This window comes from Euprymna scolopes, chromosome 19 (genome assembly GCF_053919585.1).
Source record: "Euprymna scolopes isolate OS-2025 chromosome 19, ASM5391958v1, whole genome shotgun sequence".
NCBI lineage: Eukaryota > Metazoa > Mollusca > Cephalopoda > Sepiida > Sepiolidae > Euprymna > Euprymna scolopes.
This window is the reverse complement of record NC_136500.1, coordinates 37,410,862-37,432,514: the sequence shown is the minus strand read 5'-3', so window position 1 is coordinate 37,432,514 and position 21,653 is coordinate 37,410,862. Positions and strand designations below refer to the sequence as shown.

At 32.8% G+C, this 21,653-nt stretch overlaps 1 protein-coding gene across 4 annotated transcripts in view; it reads right to left on the bottom strand.

The window, feature by feature from the left end:
* The window catches only part of LOC145303533 (next to BRCA1 gene 1 protein-like), a 165,087-nt gene that overhangs the window by 62,746 nt on the left and 80,688 nt on the right, over positions 1-21,653 (bottom strand). For all 4 annotated transcript variants that reach the window (XM_080144992.1, XM_080144990.1, XM_080144991.1 and 1 more), the window contains 3 exons: positions 20,993-21,154; positions 17,383-17,631; positions 16,440-16,851 (listed from right to left, as the gene is read on the bottom strand). In XM_080144992.1, coding sequence (XP_080001118.1) covers positions 16,440-16,851; positions 17,383-17,631; positions 20,993-21,154 — 823 coding nt within the window. The remainder of the gene's footprint in view (positions 1-16,439; positions 16,852-17,382; positions 17,632-20,992; positions 21,155-21,653) is intronic.

Here is a 21,653-nt window from a genome sequence, read left to right as displayed (position 1 = left end):
GTTGACAAGAAGGTTCTTGTGGAATTTTTAATTTTGATTTCAAATGATGTATTTTCAAATAAGTTTTTGTTATAATACCTTTAATTTATATATCATTTTAAAGAGCATTTTTTGCTCTATCCAATTGTTTTAAAACTATTATGTCTTCTTTTCAGAACATTGAATGCAAGATGGAAAAAAAACAAATTCGCACAATTTCTTATTTCAATTCAAACTTTGCCGAAAAGCTGCTGAAACAGTTTGCGATATCAACAAAGTATTTGACCCCGGAACCACTACTGCACGCACAGCACAATGGTGGTTTAAGAAATTTCGGATTGTGGCAAGAGTCTTGAAGATGATAAGCATAGTGGTTGGCCATCAAATGTTGACACTGATCAATTAAGAACCTTAGTTGAGGCCATTCCACACACAACTGTTCAAGAACTCGCTTCTGAATTAGACATAACATATACAATGATTTTCAACCACTTGAGAGAGATTGGAAAGACAAAAAAACTTGATAAATGGGTGCCTCACAAATTGAATGATAACCAAAAGAAATATCGTTATGAAGTGTCATCTTCCCTTTTTTACGCAACAAGAACAACCCGTTTCTCAACCGGGTTGTGACTTGTGATGAAATGGGTTCTTTACAACAACTAGTGTTGCCCAGCTCAGTTGTTGGACGCCAAAAAAAGCTCCACGACACTTCTTGAAGCCAGAGTTGCATCAAAAGAAGGTCATGCTGATCGTTTGGTGGTCTGCGACTGGTCTCATCCATTAGTTTTTTGAATGCAGGCAAAACCATTATGGAAGAAAAGTACTGCCAACAAATGAATACAATGCATCAGAAACTTCGATAACAACACTCAGCATTAGTCAACAGAAAAGGCCAAATTCTCCTCCATGACAATGCTTGACCGCATGTTGCTAAACCGATCCTGCAGAAGCTGAATGAATTGGACTATGACATTCCGTCTCTTCCGCCATACTTTCCAAACCTCTCACCTACCGACTACCACTTTTTCAAGCATCTCAACAACTTTCTGCAGGAGAAATGATTCAAAAACCTAAGCGATATCAAAAACGCCTTCAGCGACTTCATCACCGCCAAAACGCAAGATTTTTACGTTACTGGCATAAATACACTTAGTGTGTTGATTCTGTTGAGCTGAGATATGTTTATAGTGTGTTGATTCTGTTTGAGCTGAGATATGTTTATCTGAATTTAAAAGTTAAAAACTGCAAGAACTTTGTCAACCTGATATATTATTTTACCTTCCTATTCTCATATTCTTAATTTCCCTTTTCTAATTATTCTTTTAATATTTTTATTCTCATATTTTATATTTTCTTTAATATATCTTAGTATATACATCCTTTATTTCTAATCTAACTGTTCTTAAGCCAGCTTTCATCCATATTTTATATTTTGTATAATACTGGTTCTTCTCTTCTTCTGATAAGCATTTAACTTCAAAATGCTATGGCCTAAACAGGTTTTTTTATCATATTCTTTCCTTATTGATCTGATGATATTAGAAAGTTATATGTAACTTTTATTCTTCATCTTTTATTTAATATATTATTAATTGCTCTTCATAAATGTTGAGCTTCCTCTATCGTGATAAGTTTGCTTTGTTAGATATTTTCTTTGCTAACTTCATTATATATATATATATATATATATATATATATATATATATATACATATGCACATATACATACACACACATAAATATACATACATATACACATACATACAAAAATATATACATATATACATATAAAAATATATACATACACACATATATTATATACACACACACACATATATATAAATATATATGTATATCAAATATTTTAAGACAACTATCTATTAAACTATTTCTGAATAGAGAGACTGATGCACATTGTAGAGGAAATTGTATGAATGCCGAATAAAACTGAGAAAATAACAGATAATATATTCATTATAACCTTCTCTGTCTTTCTAAACTTTGGAATGGCTTACATTCATAATTTTTCATTGGAAAGGTTTGTAAGATAAAAAATGAAGTTTATTCTGTACACAGCATATAAGAACAAAAAATGTTTATACATTCACACTCTTAATCAAATAAAAGAAGACGGTAATGGAAAGATCTTCATTTTCTTTAAATGACCATCAAAGGAGACTGTTCTGTTCTCCAAAAATAATATTGCTTCTCAAAAAACTCTCCGACCGTTTATTTCTCATAGACATAGTGCTAAAATTTCTAAGGATTTGGCAGAAGTAATGTCCAAACAGCATTTATACCAAAAACTCAAGCAATTTTAATATTACCAATATTGATAATGATATTAGTGCAAACACTCACAATACCAACAACAACAGTAAAAGAACAAAAACTATTATTAATCTCACATAACATGTTCAAACACAAAACTATTTTTTTAATTATTTGATTCATTAAATTTTATTGTATTAATATGCTGTTATTAATTATCTTATTATAATAATAAGATCAATATCATAGCTCATATATTTTTTCATTAGAAATAAAATATTGGACAAAATATTAAAAATAAAAAAACATTGGATGGGTAGTATTGTCAGTATAGTAACCATGACAATAACGATACCACGAACATATACACCACCATCAACAACACTATCAGTAGTGGTAGAAATGCCACTAACATATACACCACCATCAATAATAATAACACTATCAGTGGTGGTAGCAATGCCACTACCATTAACACCATCACCAATAATAATAACACTATCAGTGGTGGTAGCATTGTCACTAACATTAACACCACCATCAACAATAATAACATTATCAATAGTGGTAGAAATGCCACTAACATATACACCACCACCAATAATAATAACACTATCAGTGTTGGTAACAATGCCACTAACATATACACCACCATCAATAATAATAACACTATCAGTAGTGGTAGAAATGCCACTAACATTAACACCACCATCAATAATAATAACACTATCAGTGGCGGTAGCAATACCACTAACATTAACACCACCATCAATAATAATAACACTATCAGTGGCGGTAGCAATACCACTAACATTAACACCACCATCAATAATAATAATACTATCAGTGGCGGTAGCAATACCACTAACATTAACACCATCATCAATAATAATAACACTATCAGTGGTTGTAGCAATGTCACTAGGGATAAGATCAAAGTGTGGTATCTGTTTCGGCAGATGCTGCACTTAAGATGATTTGTACCAGTCAATGGAGGGGAAGCCCTCTATACTGGGACAATTATTATTTTTGGTAACCAGAGTGCCCCCTTTTTGCCTACTTTTAGGGGAGCTGGTTTTTACCTCACATTAAAAACGGCCTTGTGCCTAATTTGCTCAGTGGGGGAGCAAATAAATACCATCTGTTCCGGCAGATACTGCAAGCAAAGACCAGATGTGGGGGCAACCCCACATACCTGACCTTTAACCAGCTCCCATTTCCCACCTCTCGGGAGCTGGTCCCCTTTTTCCCTTCTCCTTCCCTTCACTCCTCACATTAAAAATTGGCCTTGTGCCTAATTTGCTCGGTGGGGGAGCAAATAAATACCATCTGTTCTTCAGATGCTGCACTTTAATTTCTTGTTCTCTGTCAGTGGAGGAGAAATCCTTCACGACTGAGACAATTTTTATTTTTGTTCCTTTTCTCCACATTAAAAAACGACCCTGGTGTCTAACTCTGTCCGGTGGGGAGGCATTGTAAATAGGAACACCACTAATAGTAACACCACCAATAATCATAGAAATGATGCAGAACGATTGGACACACATTTTCCATACACACTCATATCCATTTGTGTTGAATGGTTTTTAGAAATAAACTTCCACATTAATCAAACCAGGTCTTTTTTTCAAATCCCTTTTTATCACTTCCTCCTATGTTTCTTTTGTTTTCCCAATTTGAAATGAACTTGCTACTGCAAATGTTCTACATCTATTGACCCAATAATTCTCATCTATTTTCTCAGCGTAACCATACCATCAAAGTCTGTTCTGCACACACCTCCCTCGACTGTCCCCATTTAAGGTCATTACATCTATGCCTATCTTTAAGACATTACACATCCATTATATCATTCTCATATTACTTCCATGCAAGTTTCACTTCCATCCGTCGTCACACTTCATACACATGCATAATGACGGACTCTTCCTCTAGTTGATATTAGTAATGCTCTGCTTGTTAGTAATGACAGAAGTTCTCCGAACTTAATCCATCCCCTGCTAAGGAATTACATATCAACGGATGATCTTGGAGGCATCAGGATTTTAGATTTTCTGATTAGGTTGGGCATAGGCCCCAAAATAATTAAACAGAAGGTCATCTTTCAAGACATCAAATGTAAAAATTTTATGAGTACGAATAAGAAGCAACTTCAATTCTATGAAAAAAAAAAAGGTTAAGGGTTTAAAAAATTAGTAAATGGTCAAAGTTTGTGTGCGATCTACATACATGCTATTATTAAAAACAAAATGACTATCCTTATGGTAGTTATTGGTTAGTAACGGAAAAAAAAGTGCAAATGAGTAAAAAGAATAGCAAAAACAATATTAATGAAATATTAGAGTTAAAATAAATTACACATGAAATATATTAGAAGTAGTGCATTATAATTCATATAATAAAGATAGAAAATCATTAACAGAGTTGTAGATTTCAATAGACTGAAATAAAAGCATTTTTATTAAAATATTGATGATTAGAAATAGCTGATTCATATACTAGATTGAGGTAAAGGTTTGTGCTGTGTGTTAAAATAAAGATTTATCACGTAAGAGTTTATTCAAAACCAACAATTATTCTTTAAAATAAATACTATTATTTATTACAAGTTTCTGCCAATCATGACCTTTAAGCTTTGGAATTTGGAAAAGTCACAATAGTTTGACTTAAAAATCAAAGAATTCTTGACAGACTTCTTCAACTTCATCAAAAAAATCATATTAGCAACCATTCATGAAAAAAAAAATAAACAAAAGACTAGCAACAAAACTAAAGAATTGGACAGTGTTGAAGCTATACTGCATCCAACCTATTTAGTTCAGGCATTGCTTCATCTCATTATGATTTATTGCAATCAATGCAACAATTTATGAAAGGTAGATGTCTTTTCATAACGTTGAAGAAACAGCTTGTCAAGTATTCAAAGCCGAAGGATTGGTACTTGATTTAAATCTGAAAGCTTGCAGTGGACAATGACGTTTTTATTTTATGAAAATAGTTGTTTTTGAATGAATTCTTGTATAATAAATCATTATTCTAAGATGCTACACAAATTTGTTCCTCGGCCTAATATTAGGTACTTCCTTTTAAGAACTGGGTTCTTATTGTTGAGCACTGTACATTGAAATGTAAAAGTCACTCATTTAGCTCACGTTTATAGATTGTAATGTTAAAATTATTTAATCACTTTAGACCTACTTGAATGACATTTATACTTCATAAATGTTAATTTCAACTAAATTGTCACCAAGGTTCATGCCGGCCGAGGGGTATGTTCCTTGCTAATAGAGTCAGATATGGCTTTGTGGCCAGGTTCAAATTTCTCAACCGGCAGTAATTGTGACTTCCTACACTGATGATTCCCAAAAGGAGGAAACACTAGTGTCTGTAGGTATTAAAAATAATTATAGTAATAATTACATATGAGACCAGCATTCAATTAAATCAAAGATTGACTGTTTGCATATCTTTGCTTTCTAAGAATTGTCAAGAACCATTTTTGCAAAAATTTGTGATTGAAGATGAAAAATGGGTTCTTTACATGAATGCTCACCACAAAAGACAATAGTTAGATCAAAACCAAAGTCGACAGCCTGTTCCAAAACAAGTACTACATCCCAAGAATGTTTTTTATGGTGGGACATGAAAGGACCGACTCATGATGAGTTTCCAGAGCGTTACAAAACAATCACAGCAGTAAAATATTGTTCGCAGCTGGATGATCTAAGAACTGCTCTATCAAAAAAACGGCTAGCACTAATCAATAGGAAGCATAACGCAAGACCTCACACAGTAAGAATCACTCAGGAAAAGATCATGAGTTTCAATTTGGAAGTTTTACTTGATCCGCCTTATTCACCTGATATTGCTCCATCCTACTACCATTTTTTTCCAGTTCTTGTAGAATCACTTAAGCAATAAAATTTATGAAAATGACCTGAATTTGGTTTTCTCTCAAAAATCAAAGAATTCTTTTGAAGAAAGCATCAAGAAGCTCAAGTTGATCGTTGGACAGAAGTGATAAAAAAATTAGGGAAATTATTGTAAAGATTAAAAATGCTGTGATGTGAATGTTTCAGATGAAGTAAATGTGTTGGGCAAAAACAATATTACTTTTTCTAACCTCAACTGAATAAACGTGAAAGTTTATTCTATCTATTCTTATTATATTAATATCAAAACAATTTATGCTTATTTAATACAACTGTTTGAAATAGTGTATATATTAGTGTTCGGATGATTAATCAGAATTTAGAATCAGAAATATGGGAACTTTTTGAGGTATCGGAATTGGAAAAATTTGTGCCTTATTTCCAATTCCAAAAACGATTCCTTAACATTTTTTCTTGATAATAAAAATGAAAAACAAAACAATGTATTTATTAGATTGTTCATTTACAAAAAAAAAGATCACCACAGGTTAGGAACCCTATTGCCAGATTTAGCATTTAATCTCAGAGTTAAATTTAATTTTTTTAGTAGTAAATTATCAGAAACAAAGTAAATATTCTAGAATTATTCCTTTATTAAATCTTTTGAAATGTTCAGATTTCTTTTTAGCACCTATTTGCTAAACGTCTATAAGACACATTTCAAAAAGTTCATATGTATTAAAACGCTAGTATCAAATATTTTTTTTTATTTTATGCATATTATCCTGATCCTAGCTGTTTTCAGGTCACCATATAAATATCTTTTGAAATAATTGATATTTTATTATATTTAGGAGAGGATTATTTAAACCTAGTTTCTCTTTGAAATTAATTAAATCAATTTCTGGAAAATTTGAAAACGCATAACTGCTAATGTGTTTGGTAAAAATCGTGCCATTAATAATGGTACAAGTGAAGAGTATAGATGCAAATCTCACAATAAGTTTATCAAAATATTTAAGACAATGCAAAAAAATGAGATTCTACTTTTTTTTGTTAAAAGAACAATTATTTTAAAATTTAGAGTGGGGATCAGTTTCACACATAAGTTTAATGTAAAATGAGCTCTCATTTCAGAGACATTCTAGCCTTTTAGAACAGTTAACAAAAAAAATGTTATTTTGCTCTGGGAGATAAATTCTTTGCATTTGGAGGGGGAGAGTAATTTTTTAAGTAATTATGCAGGGTTTCATAATCTTTTCCGTGAGAGTTGGGGTTAGTGGTAAATAAAATGTAGTGAACATTCCTAAAAGGTTAAAATGACCCAGATAAAATTGATCTCCTACTCTGAAGTTTAAAATAATTGCGTTTTTTTTTTCTTTTCACCAAATTTTAAAAAGTTTTTCAATGTATCTTATCCCTGAGTGGCTTCCGGGCCTTGATAAGTGGTGATCACCGTGTAAAAAAAAAAAAAAAAAAAAAAAATGTAATCATCTAAAAAAAGTAGAATCTCATTTTGGGAAGAATGATTTAGCTGAAAGTGTTAAATCTCCAAATTTGCCATCGCTATGATTATCTGAATCTTGCTTTCTTTTTTTTACAAAAAAAACAAATAAAACCTACTACATATATTAACAATAGCAATAAGCAACCAAATTCTAATTTGGTAGAGGCAAGGCACAGACTAGTTATCAAAGCCATATTCCTGCTCGCTTCATGTTAAAAACAATTTTCTAAATAGCTACATTATTATTTAGAAACTTAACACAGGGAAAGGCTTTTATTAACTATTCTCTTCTTACATAATTTTCTTATTTTGCATACTAATCGTCAACTATTTTCAATAGTTTATGTAACATTTGTTAACTGATGATGAACTAATGCAAATCAGCATTTTTTTTTTGCAGAGAAATAAATCTTTATTCGTCTCACTATTCTCAAACAATTATAAGTAAACATTTGGGAATGAATATTTAGAAAGATCTTTTCATGTAATATACTCTCACTCAAGTGTATTTTTATATGTTTGCAAAAATATATAGGCATTACACACTAAATATTACAGTTATTTGAATATTTTTAAAAAGAAATAAATTTCTAATTAAATATTTAGAAATTTGAACAGCACTAAAATCAGTAATTGTATCAGAATAAGGAAAAATGTTGAAATGACTAATATATATATATATATATATATATAGTAATCTACAAACGCACATATTGGATATTGCTAATTTGCATATTTATTTTTTAAATAGTTTCTAATAAATTTATATTCTTGTAATACACATTTCTAATTTGTATTGTCATATTTTTTATATATACTTATTAATTTCAACAATAGTATAATGTCTGATGTCACACTGATGCTGAGAACAGATACTACAGGGTAGAACAATGAAATTGTCACTCTAAAAAAGACAACAGGATTCATTTCCGTTTGATGAAAACCAGTTTGTTTGTTTTTTGTTGCAGACCATCTACTAGTTGGCCAGTTGTGTACAAATCCAAAGAGGGATAGGAGCCTTCTATCATGTCTAAAAGTGACACAATGTTCAAAGACAGAGATCAAAGATGCACCGCTGTACAACTCATGCTCTCTCCAAATACAAATTTAGATGGTTCAACACTTGAGGACACAGCTCATGAAGTTTCCGGCCACAGTTATGGTCTTTGTTGTGGTTTCAAGTGAGGGCCACATCATGCTACTTCACATCTTCAAAGTCAGCTTGAAAGTCAACACCAAAGCCGAACCCCTGAGGCGAAGCTTGAAAATAAAATCGGCCAGCCAGAAGTGAAAGATGTTTGAAAGTCGTCGAGCGTTACGACAATGACGATGTAAGCATTGTTATAAGCGAAGTAAGAAAAGAAACACAAAATAAATAACGTAAGGCAAACGAACGAACGTTACGTGAAAAATGGCTTAAATAATACAGGGTTCAATATTTAAATTTAAAAAATCGAAGAAAAAAAAACATCTCACACCACGATTCGAACCCAAAACGTTTAGATAATGAACCAAGCCCTTAACTACCTGCGCTAAAGCGGCGTATATAAAGTCTGTTTGGTTTATCAACTATTTAAAGTAAATCAGGTCATGACGTCATCTGACGCATGCGTTGTTGACCCTCCCCCCTGTCGAATCTGTCTAGACATCTCTCTCTCTCTCTCTCTCTCTCTCTCTCTCTCTCTCTCTCTCTCTCTCTCTCACTTCGTCTGCCTTACTCTAAAGACTGGAAAATGGCGTCTGGCTGTTTTTATTTTTTAAAAAAACTTTGATCGTTAATATTTTTTGTAAGCGTATTTTTTTTTTTACTTCACATTTTTTTTTACTTTATTTTTCGTTTAACTATCGTATCTACCTATTTTGAATGTGGTAATAACTTTGGTAACGTTGCCATAGCGTAGAAGTTCATAGTTTAGCTTTAATTAATTTTTTTTTTACCGATAACAACATTTTTAAATTGAAAATTCCGACGGCCATTAGAGGTTGCTAACGTCAAGATCACGTGACATGACTCAGCGGGTTTTAAATACAAGTTGACCCAAAATAAACGGCTGCGTGTATACTTTATGTATAAGAGTTGGCAGCCGTATTTTTGGGGGCAGTTGTAAATCGATTTAAAAATATGTAATGTTTAACATTAAAATGTCACTTTTTTTTGGGGGGGGGCCTGCAGAAAATCGATCAGTTGACACACTTCTGATGGTCACTTTGGGCCGATTTTTCGATATTTGTCATCCGGAGGGTGAGGTTTTCATATGAGACCAAGTTTGTGAATTTTTGTTGTGTCTGTCGAAAGTTTTTAGCAGACACACAAACATACATACATACAAACACCCACACACATACATTTTAGCTTTTATATATATAGAAGATTTCTACATAAATATCATCAATACATACACACACACACACACATATGAACGATTGCATTGAGCAATACAATTCGATATATGTATATATGATGAGGTTTTGACATTCCACAATGATTTTTTTTTTCCAACGCTTTTCAATCATGTCACTGACCAGTTCTTTTCAACTGCCTTAAAAGAGTTTGCCAATCTTTGTCACAAGTTTACCACTAAAACTTAAACTACACAGATGATATCATGCTGCTTAGTGAAATATCTGCTGAAGACCAAGCTTCAAAATATTGCATGGCAGAATCAAAATCAATGCCTCAAAGACAAAAATGCTCACTACTGGTTTCACCCCAATAAACAAAACACCCATCGTCCTCAATGGTGATGTGCTTGAAGAGGTTAAGAGTTTCAACTATCTTGGCGCCAACATCATAGCCACGGATCAAGATAGAACTGACATTAAAGCACAAATTGATATACATCATGCTTTCTGCTGACTCAATTTCCGGTTCTGATCAAGATGTGAGATAAGGCATAGCACCAAAGTAAATATCTAGCAAGCATTGATGTGAATGATCTTTTATGGCAGTAAGTCCTGGACAATGAGAGTGAAAGACATTAAGCAACTAGAAATGCTCAATCACCATTGCAGCTGTCACATACTCTATGTTCAATGGCAGCACTTTGTCTCAAGCAATATACTATGTTTCTGCTGAAAAATTAACTCCCTCCAACAAGACATCTTCACAAGACTAGGTTGGTTGGGTTATGCCCTCTTCATCAACAAAGAGAGTTTATCTACATAGCAATTGCCCCCACTCCCCAACAGGATTAGAAAAGGTGATGTATTAGACAAAACAAAAACCTGGCTGATGACAATTAAAATTAATCTGAAACCAATATGGGTCATTAAATCTATAGTTTATCATTGGAATAGTGAATAGCTAGAGATCACCAACTTGTCGAATTCAAATCTAAGGGTTGTGTCAGCTTTTATGAGGAACAAAGATGGATTGGGCAAGTTTAATCCACTCCGAGTGAATGTTATTTCATATACAAGTGTGTGTATATATATATATATATATATATATATATATATATATATATATATATATATATACATAAATATACATATATATTTATATATATATATATATTTATATATATATATATATATATATATATATTTATATATATATATATATATATTTATATATATATTTATATATATATATATATATATTTATATATATATATATATATATATTTATATATATATATATATATATATATATATATATATATATTTATATATATATATATATATATATATATATATATATATTTATATATAAGAGGTGGGTGTATGAGCAAACAGTTAATATTTATATATATATATATATATATATATATATATATATATACTAGCAAAAGTACCCGTCGTTGACTGGGTGCAAAAACAGCCTACAGAAAATGGACTCTGATTTATTAAAGTATGATAGGTTATGAAAAGGAAGGGTTGGAAAGAGATAGCTTTGAATTTGGGGGTATCAAAACCAAAGCAAAATATGATGAAAGTAAAAATAAAATAGATAAACCCCATAATTTATTATACCATACCTGTTCACACTGAAACACTTATCACAATATTCTGTGGATCTATATTAAAGAACCTTGTTAAACTTTGTGACATATTTCCATTCTATGGAGGTCAGGCGTGAACGAACACCCCATAATTTTATTATACCATATTTCTTCAAATGGAAACATAATTATCAAAGTATACTTACGCAGATAGATATGAAAAGTCTTTATTAAAGTTTGTGCCTATTTCCATTCTATAGAGGCCAGGCACGAACACACACACCCCACAAATTTATTATACCATCCCTATTTAAGTTAAAACATACTTATCAAAGTATTCTTATGTACATCTATATCAAAAACACTTGTAAACATTTTTTTTTTAAATTTTTTATTTCCATACTTTGTGGACCAGGCACGTACGCAGACCTCACAATTTTAATGAATCATCATTATGCCAGATCAAACATACCCATTCCTGTGTCTCGATATATCTTCTATCATTATATGTGATCAGTTTTCTATAATAGTCAACCATATAGGAGCCTATTCGTGACCAGACACACACACAGACATTCAGCTTTATATTATATATATATATATATATATATATATATATATATATATAGCCGATGATACTCACTTTTACACACACAAACTCTTTTCCAATTTTCCAAAAAGTCAGTTATAGTGTTTGGAGAGTTCACTTCAAAAATACAAACTGTGTTTCAACCGATGCAAATAACCTGTGCAATGACTTCAAAATTTCTTGGCCAGTGCTAATAAAATGGTAACTATGTGTTTAGAGTTATTATTAAAATGTGTATACAAATTTGCATCACAATTGATTAGTTTTGAAATCATGTTTTTTTTTAATTAATTATACTGACATCAATTTTATTTTTTGTTGAAATAACTGTAAAAGAGCTTTTACAGATGCAGAAATACAACAAATTGAAGTTTCCACGTGAAAGAATAACTAAAGTAGATATTCAAAAACCTTTTCAAAAATAATGTTTATCGTACAATTAAAAAGTTAATTCAAAACATTACAAAAAAAACATGCAAGGTAAAAGAGGAAAGGTTTCTAAAATGGCAATGATCAATATCAATTGAAATGTGTAGTTTAGTAATTCCACAGTGCAGTCTCATTTGGATAAGCTTTTTCACTTCAGATCTAAAATGGAAGACACATATTCAGTCTGCTGTTATGGTCATCAGAAAAGTGATTGGATCATACTACTGCTCTAGAAAGTAACTGATATCAGATACAATTCTCTACACATACAAGAGTTCTAAAACAAGTTCTAAAATGGAATATTCCTCTTACTCTTGGAAGATGCTGCACAGAGCATTCTTTTCAGCCTTGACAAAGTAGAAAATTGACTCTGAAAAGCTAGTGGTGGGTGATCACTTCTCTACAAACTCTTCCTCCCGAAAGAGAAACATTGTTAGTTTGTATAATATCCTTATTTCCATGGAAGGTGCTTGACTGAGCACCAATCTTTAGTTTCTGCTTGCATGACATTCACTACAAGAACCAATTTTGCTAGCACAACAGAAAAAGCCTTTCTTTTCTCCTTCCATGTGCCTAGTATCAGGACAGAGCTTCTTTGCAAAAGTTTCCTAACTGTAGAACACATTTCTGCTCGACTGTTACCCTGCTGATTGAATTTAAAGATCACTAAGTTATAATGTCAACAAATTTTTGTCATAAATCGGCTTGCTAAGTAATCAAACACAGCTCATACAATTGATCAACATTAGTATTCATACAACTTTATTTTTCGGTTCATAATCATTCTGTCTCATTAATCTGTATCCTCAAGTGGCTCTTATCTTAAGAGTAAAAAAAAAAAAAAAACTGACTTCAAGGAATCGGGAAGAACAAAAGATGCATGCTAGGGGTTTCAAAAAAAAAAAATAAATAAACTTGCCTTGAGTAAAACTAATGTTCTTAAACTTCAAAAATGAGCTAAACTACATAAGAATTTTCCAAAGTGATTTTCACAGATGAAGTTAGATGGGTGAGTTAAACGACAGGTTTTCTCACAAGTGGATGGTTCTAAAAATTAAAAGACAATCATTGATGAAATAATCATTGAACCATTCAAAGTAGAGGAACAAGTAAAACTTAACAGTGAAAATTATTTTGGAACAAAACTTCTTTGGATTTGTTACTTTAAGTCATCTATGAGTTCTTGGAAAGAAAAGAGATTTACTAGAGATAAGATAAATAAAATGGCCTCCTTTCAACCCAAACTATTTCTATTCAAAATCTCTGATCTATCATAAAATCATCTTATATCAAGGTAGGAAGCAGTTATAACACAGAAGCAGACCTTTGAGAATCAATTAAGAAGATGGCCGAAATAACACTTTAATAAGTAAAGAATTTAATAAATCTCAATGCACCAGAGGATGGTGAGAGTAATTAAAAGAAAGGGGGAAGTATATGAAGATAAAAAAAAATGTTGTACATGTTTATCCATTTTATAATGTACAAGCAAAGCTACCCAGTATTTTGATGAGGTCTTAATTTTTGTAGATTAGGAAAAAAAATTAAATAAGGACTAAACAATCTGTTAATTTTAATTTTAAATGATTAAGTTCATTTTGGTATAAAAACAGAGTAAAAGTAATTATGGTCCAGGTGAGGTTTGAACTCACAAACTCTTTCTCTAAATGTAGCACTCTAACAAATTGCATTTTATCAACAATTATGAAAAGCTGACACTATTAATTACTTGAACATAACAGTTGAGTGTGGATCAAAACCAGAACAAGCAGCTTTCTTTCTTTCGTTTCTCTTTAAGATTAGAGTCCGTAAAAGTCATGAAAGAAAGTCAAGAAAGAAAGGAAGGAAAGAAAGAATTGTAAATCTCCAACAATTTGTCCTATTAAATTTCTTCATTGAGTTATAAATGGCAGGCAAAGTAGATGTGACTGGATGTAAAAACTACCATTTTTATTTGTTTTACAATAGAGAATAATGTTTGCCATAAATCATTGAAAAAACAGATGTTCTTATGTAAGTTTTGTTACATCAACACAGTCTCTTTTTCTTTACCTGTATATCTATAAAAGTGAAAATGTGTGTGTGTTTTTTTTTGTTTTTTTTTCCCTACCAAATAACTCGGTCAATTTTCAGTCTAGACATTCGAGATTTGACATAAGGAATATTGAGATTTGGGAAAATCTTCTTAATCAGTTTTCGGACAGAAATTTGGCTGGCAAGGGGTCAAAGTTCAACGAGTTGACCTCTGAAAACTCTACCAAACTCCTCCGCCAATTTTGGGTCTAAACACTTGAAATTTTAAATGTAGGTTTACTTGGACATGGATCAAACTTTTAATTTGATTTGAGCCCAAAAAAATAAATGTCAAGGGGTCAAAATTGAGATCAAAATTACTCAGCCAATTTCTGGTCTAAACATTTGAAATTTTACATAAAGAGTCTTCAGAGATAGGGCAAGCTTTTTAATCGGTTTGAGTTTAAAATTTGAGTTGCCAAGGGGTCAAAGTTAAAAAAATTTGACCTTTGTAGTGTCTAGCAAACTGCTCAGCCAATTTTGGGTCAAAACATTTTAAATTTATACAGAACGGATATTCAGACATGCGGCAAACATTTTTAATCAGTTTTGAGGCAAAAATTTGGCTGACAAAAAGTCAAAGTTGACCTTTACAGATTCTACCAAATTCCTCATCCAATTTTTGGGTCTAAAGACTTAAAATTTTAGATGTATGTAACTTGGACATGGGTAAAACTTTGTATTTTGATTTGACACCAAAATAATAAATGTTAAGGGGTTAAAATTGGGGTCAAAGTTTTAAAAATTGACCTCTGTGGTCTCTATAAAATTACTCAAACGAATTTTGGTCTAAACATTTAAAATCTTATATAAAGTGTATTCACATGTAGAGGCAAGTTATGAACGGTACATAAGGCCTGAGCAAAGCAAGGCTGAACTGCTAGTATATATATAAAAGATATTTTTGGAGGTTAAATCATTTTTTTTACTTTTCATTTGAATGCATGTCCAATATTTATAATCTTGCATAATAGTTGATTTTCAATAAATGTTAATATTTAAAAAAAACTATCAGGTCAAGTTTTATTAAAACTGGATGTACCGATTGTGATAATATCTGAATATATGCCTAGAATCTGGGTTGGCTTGACTCAAGAGTTGTTGAATTCATTTTAAAAAAATTTCCATATGTTGAAACGCAGTGTATTATATAAACCCGAATGGCAGTTTACTTTATAGATAGAAAGATTTCTTGGAGTGTATCTTTCTTAGTGGAAAAATCTAAGAAAAATAGGAGGAGGTGGAGAAGGGTACATTTTAAAACAAGTAAAAACTCTATTACATAATTATGTGTCATGTCATGTCATAATTCATAAAAATTACCATAATTACGAAAAATGATCAAATAAAAAAATAATTACAAGAAAAAAAAAATATTTATCGAATAATGCAGTTTTATTGATTCCTTCTATTGTGGCCAATTCCATAGGACAAACTGGCTTATTTCCCTTGCTTTCATTCAACTTTTTCAAATTAGAAAATAGTGGATCAAAAATATATGATAATAGCAATATTTTGTTTTGTAAAAAATAGTTCTAACAGGTCTTCTATTGGATTAGTTTTGGAATTATTACTAATGCTGACATTATACATAATTACATAATCTTGTTTTTATTTGAAATGTTTTTTATATTCAATTATAATGGCCAAGTAGCAGTATTGGTTATCTAATGTTATTGTTTTTCAATAAAAATACATAAGTAATGCTTGCAAAAAACTGTAACTAGAAAGCAACAAAAGAAGCAGTGGATGCAAAATAAAGATAATGTTTACCTTGAGGGTAAAACGTCAACCTCCTTAATCTGTCCAGTGGCAGCATTGATATCCATATTCGACATGGTTGGCTGATGGGCCATGGCAAAGTGTCCAGATTCAGCTGGTGCACCTGCTGCTTCAACCTCCTGTTGCTGTTGATGGTGATGATGATGATGCTGCTGCTGCTGTCTGCGTTGTAGCAAGACATTGTTAGGGTTGGTGTCAACACACTCGCCAGCAGCTGCAGCATCTGCGGCCATGTTGGACGGGTTGAGCAGGAGATGTGGAGGGCGAGTTTGGCTTGAGCTGGGGGATGAAGCAGCCTCTACTTCTTTGCCAGACTCATCAGCCATGGCGAGTGTCGGGTGCAAAGGTGGAGGAGCATTCACGTTGGCGCAAGTCATAAGCTCATCAACAGAAGCTGCACATGCTGCAAATTCAGAAATAAAATACAAAAAGAAACAATAGATCAATCAAAAAACAAACAAACAAAAGTTCACATTTGTAGAATTGGGCATTTTGTACAATAGACAACAAAACTAAATAAATATATAACAAATGTTACCCAATAAAGGTTATATAATATATTCTATCCAATAAATGTTACAGTAATATTTATTGGATGCGTTTCTTTCTACCAGTGTTTTGTTTAATTTTCTATTTTTGAGCAATTATCGAGACTATAAAGATGTGACCATCTAGTGTCAACCATTTTTTCTTGTTCTAATATAACACTCAACACTACTTGTTTTTTTTTTCAAACTAAATAAACACTTTAAAATAAGTTAAAATATTAAAACTTATCCATCTAGGTAGAAAAGTAATGTATCTTGACTTTGGTAACATTTATTTGTTAAATATTTGTTTTTTTAACCACTTTTTTAGTTTTGTTGTCTATAGTACAGAATGTCCAAACTATTCTATCTTTATAGTAGAAAAAAAGGGAGGGAGTGAAACTAACCTTGAGAAGGAGGCAAGTTATTGCTTGCTACTACAATTGTATTGTGGTTATCATCCAATTGTGCCTCGATGCTACCATCCAGCTGCGGTGCCTGTTGACTGGAGCCTTCAGACATGCTAGGAAGGAGTGGCTTGCTAGGATCAAAACAGTCTGGCAGAGGGACAATATAGAAGTCGCTGTCATACTGGCTGCTCGAGTCATCATCACTTAATGTAGCCAAAGATTCAACATCAGCATCTGTTTCGAGAACTAAGAAGAAGAAAACAAATTAAATTAGGTCTTTCTATAATTTTTTTTTCTACAACAAAAAAAGAACAAAGAAAAAGAAAACATATCTGTAACATATTATTTGAATTCTTCAGACTACTATGTTTTTTTTATTATTACATTTTTACCCAAAACAAGGCCCAATGCCACTTTGATGTAGGGGACTACTATCAGGGATAAAAGCTGCAGGGATACTATGTAAGGAGTTGAGCAGCAAGATGTCTGTTCACATTACACTTGAACTTCTGCATGTCAGTACAGTTGAGAAAGCACCTAAAAGGGAGTTCCAAAGTCTAACAGTTCTGGGGAAGAAACTATTAGAGTAGAAAGCTTTCTTACATCTAGGGATCTCTACTGTGTAGGGGTGGGATTATGCTGCTTGCCAGGTTTGTCAAGGATATTTACGTCAAGGGGGGGGGGTACAAGGGCTTGCAGTTCATCGGAGTATCCAGTATTAAAATACTTGTAGAACAGGCACAGGGATACAACATTTTGTCGGTAGGACAGAGACTGAAGCTTAGATGACAGTTCAGGACCTATCAGGTTGGCAACTCTTTTGAACCCTGTCCAAGAGCAAGAGACTAGTAGCAGATGCACCAGCCCAAATGTGACAACAATACTCCATACATGGGCAAATGGTGGCCTTGTAGAGGTACAGGATACTTTCAGGAATAAGTAACTTTCTAGCACGGTAGAGAGCACACTTTCCTTGCAGCAGCCCTGGCAATGCTCTCAATGTATCTGTTCCAACTCATGTTCCCTGTGAAAGTTTGAAAGAAGTACTTTCAGGTAATGTACCTTTAGCCATAGCTATTAGTGGTTGAAAAGGTTTCTTGTAATTATTGAAGGAAACAAGGTTAGACTTGGCAGCATTGAATGTGACCATCCATTTTTGTCCCCATTCATCCACTACACATTGGAGGTCATCCTCTAGTGTTTCTACCATTTCCTTAGGTGTTCATTTGTTTTCCTCTCATGCCTTGTTATAAAGCGTGGTGTCATCAGCAAATATACCCATTTCAGAGACAATTTTATCAGGGAGGTCATTTATGAATATTAGGAATAATAAATAATAGACCCCTGAGATACACCCGCATTTATGTCATATTGTTTAGATGTACGACTGTCGAGGACAACCTGAATTCTTCTCTTATTTAAGAAGGATTTAATGAAGTTAAGTATTCAACCAGTGATACCACATGATCTGATTTTCTTGAGAAGACCATTGTGCCATACCCTGTCAAAAGCCTTAGTAGTATCTAAGGCTACTGCTCTACTTTTACTAATATCTAGGGCTACTGCTCTACTTTTACTAATATCTAGGGCTACTGCTCTACTTTTCCCTGATTTGTCCAGTGTATGGTATATATGTTCAGAGATTACAGTTAGGATATCTGCAGTAAAACGGGCTGACCTAAATCCATATTGTGGGTCGGTCAGAAGTTTAGCAGCTGTAAGGTGATGGACTAGAGCTTGGTTAATTATGGACTCAAATATTTAGGCAAAAAGCAGGAGGAGGCTAATGGGGTGATAATTTAATGGGTCAGTTCTTTCACCAGAATTCTTGTAGACTGGTATCACAGAAGCAGTTTTCCAGCAGTCAGGAAAACAAGATTCGTTAAGGCATTTGTTGTAAAGTTTGGAGAGGACTAGAGTAACCTCAGTGGAGCATTTTTTTAATAGCACAGCCGGGATGAGATCGGGTCCACATGCTTTTGAGGTGTCTGTTTTTTATATCATGTACTTAAGAAGAGGTAATTTTCAGATCATTTAGTGTGGTGTTTGTCCACAAAGGAAAGTCAGGAAGGGAGTGGTTTGCTGGGTCCAATGTGGAGTTTGAGGCAAACTGACTAGCAAGCATGTCAGCCTTCTTGGTTGCTGTGCAAACAACATCTTGATTGTTGGATAGTGAGGGAATTGTTGATTGCCCATTATTTACTACGCTGTTGTAGATTTTCCGGAAATCACAGGTTCCTAATTTCTGTGCTTCGATGCATTTTCTGATGGTTTCAGTATATTCTCTCTTAGCTGTCGCTATTTCTTTCTTACAATTACTTCTAGTTTCTATAAACTTTTGTCTGTTTGTACTGGACTTATGTCGATTAAATCTGGTATACATGCTGACTTTGAGCAATGACAGTTGCACAAGTAGAAGTAAACCATTGGAGAAAGTGGAATGTGCTATAGAATTTCCATGTGGGAACATGTGATTTAATTATCGTTTTGAACCATTCAGTGGTCTCATTTGTGCACTGTTCAGCAGGAAGAGAAAAGATATTTCCCCATGGGCATCTCTGAGGAGATCCCTGATGACTTCCACGCAGCTTTCTTATAATACTTTGTCATTTTGAATAATGGCTCATTTAGGGTGATTTCTACCATTATCACAGCGTGATCTGGAAGTGAGGCATGTTGATTTTGCTGATCTGGGAAATGTGTCGGAAACATAACCGTCTGTGATAGAGAATGAGATATAGAGAAGTTGTGTTATGCTATTAGCTGTGTCTGTGTAAGTAGAGAATCCAAGCCAATTACTGTGGTAGACATTGAAGTCACCAAATACGTGTACTTGTGTGCTGGTTCTCATTCTAATTTGGTGTGTTATTTGCACACCATTTCAGTTGATGTAATCTCCGATCTTCTACGGGTATATTTTGTTGAACACAAGAACTTTTCTGTCAAACTTAGGACGCTGCATGAAATTTTGAATGGAACCTTTAGTTTAAGCAATGGGGGTAGCTCATTCTCACCCCATCAGACATAACTTGGTAGAAGTCTCTAGCACGAATTTTAGCAGGTTTAAACCAACTTTTGGTTCTAGACGTAAATATCATTATTTATTACTACATCTTTGGAATGAAAAGGGGTTTGATGAAAAAAAGACACTTATTGTAATGTTTATAGGCACCTCTGAAAAAGATTTCTACTGCACATATCTCTTTATACTGTCCAGATTTAATTTTCCTATGAGGTTATCAGATTTAAGCCTGCATCTAAGACTCACATTGCACATCCATTGTATCATTCTCATAATTTCTTTCCACACAACACAGGCCACGTTTCACTTTCATGCATTATCATGCATATGCATGCTTGCTAGATTCTTTTCTTGGTCAACAGTGGTCATGCTCTGATGGTGAGTAATGGCAGAAGTTTCCTAAACTTAGTCCATCTATTAATTCTTGAAATCACAGTAGCACCTGATTCTCCCTGTGCTTAAAAAAATTCATAGATACAATTATTATATTATCTTAATCCAGATGTAAAACAAGAAAAAATTTGTCAGCCAGATTCAGCTAAATATAAATAAGCTTTTTGAAAAGAATCTATTCAGCTAACTTACCAGGTTTCAAAGCCATACCTCCAATATGGTGGGCTAGTTCACTGGCAAAGTGGTTGCTTTCAGTATCCATATCTTCTGGCAGAAGTTCCACACTGCTGCTATTACTACTGGAAACGGTAGGTTGGTCCATATCAGGAGTTGGTGATTTAGGAGGACTCACATCTACAAGGAGAAAACAAACATCAATAACAATGATGCAATAAATAACCACGTTGCAAATAAAGCTGCAATGAAAATTATTAATTTAAAATTTTAAATGAAATGAAAATAAAATTTTGGCTTGAGATAGTTATTAATATTACATAATGAACAAAAGTTCTTTTTTAGGATGAAAAAAGTAGTTATTATCAAAAGACTAGTAAAATGGTTCTATTTCATATTCGGGATCTAATTATTTTCTTTGTGTTGTTACTTTGACTTTTGATTCCAGAGCAAGAATGCACCCCTGTGGAGAGGTAGCCATGATGAGATAACAAGAGACAATCTTGAATGAACCGCTGTGGTTGAGCATTGAAAACATGTATGGTTTATTGGTTTGCATTTATTAGCATATTTTATTTAATGCTGACATATAAAACATCAGACATTCCCTTGGAGGGGAGGTAATGCAACATGAGTTGAGAATTAATTTTACGTAATAACTGATAGTAGTTTTAATTTT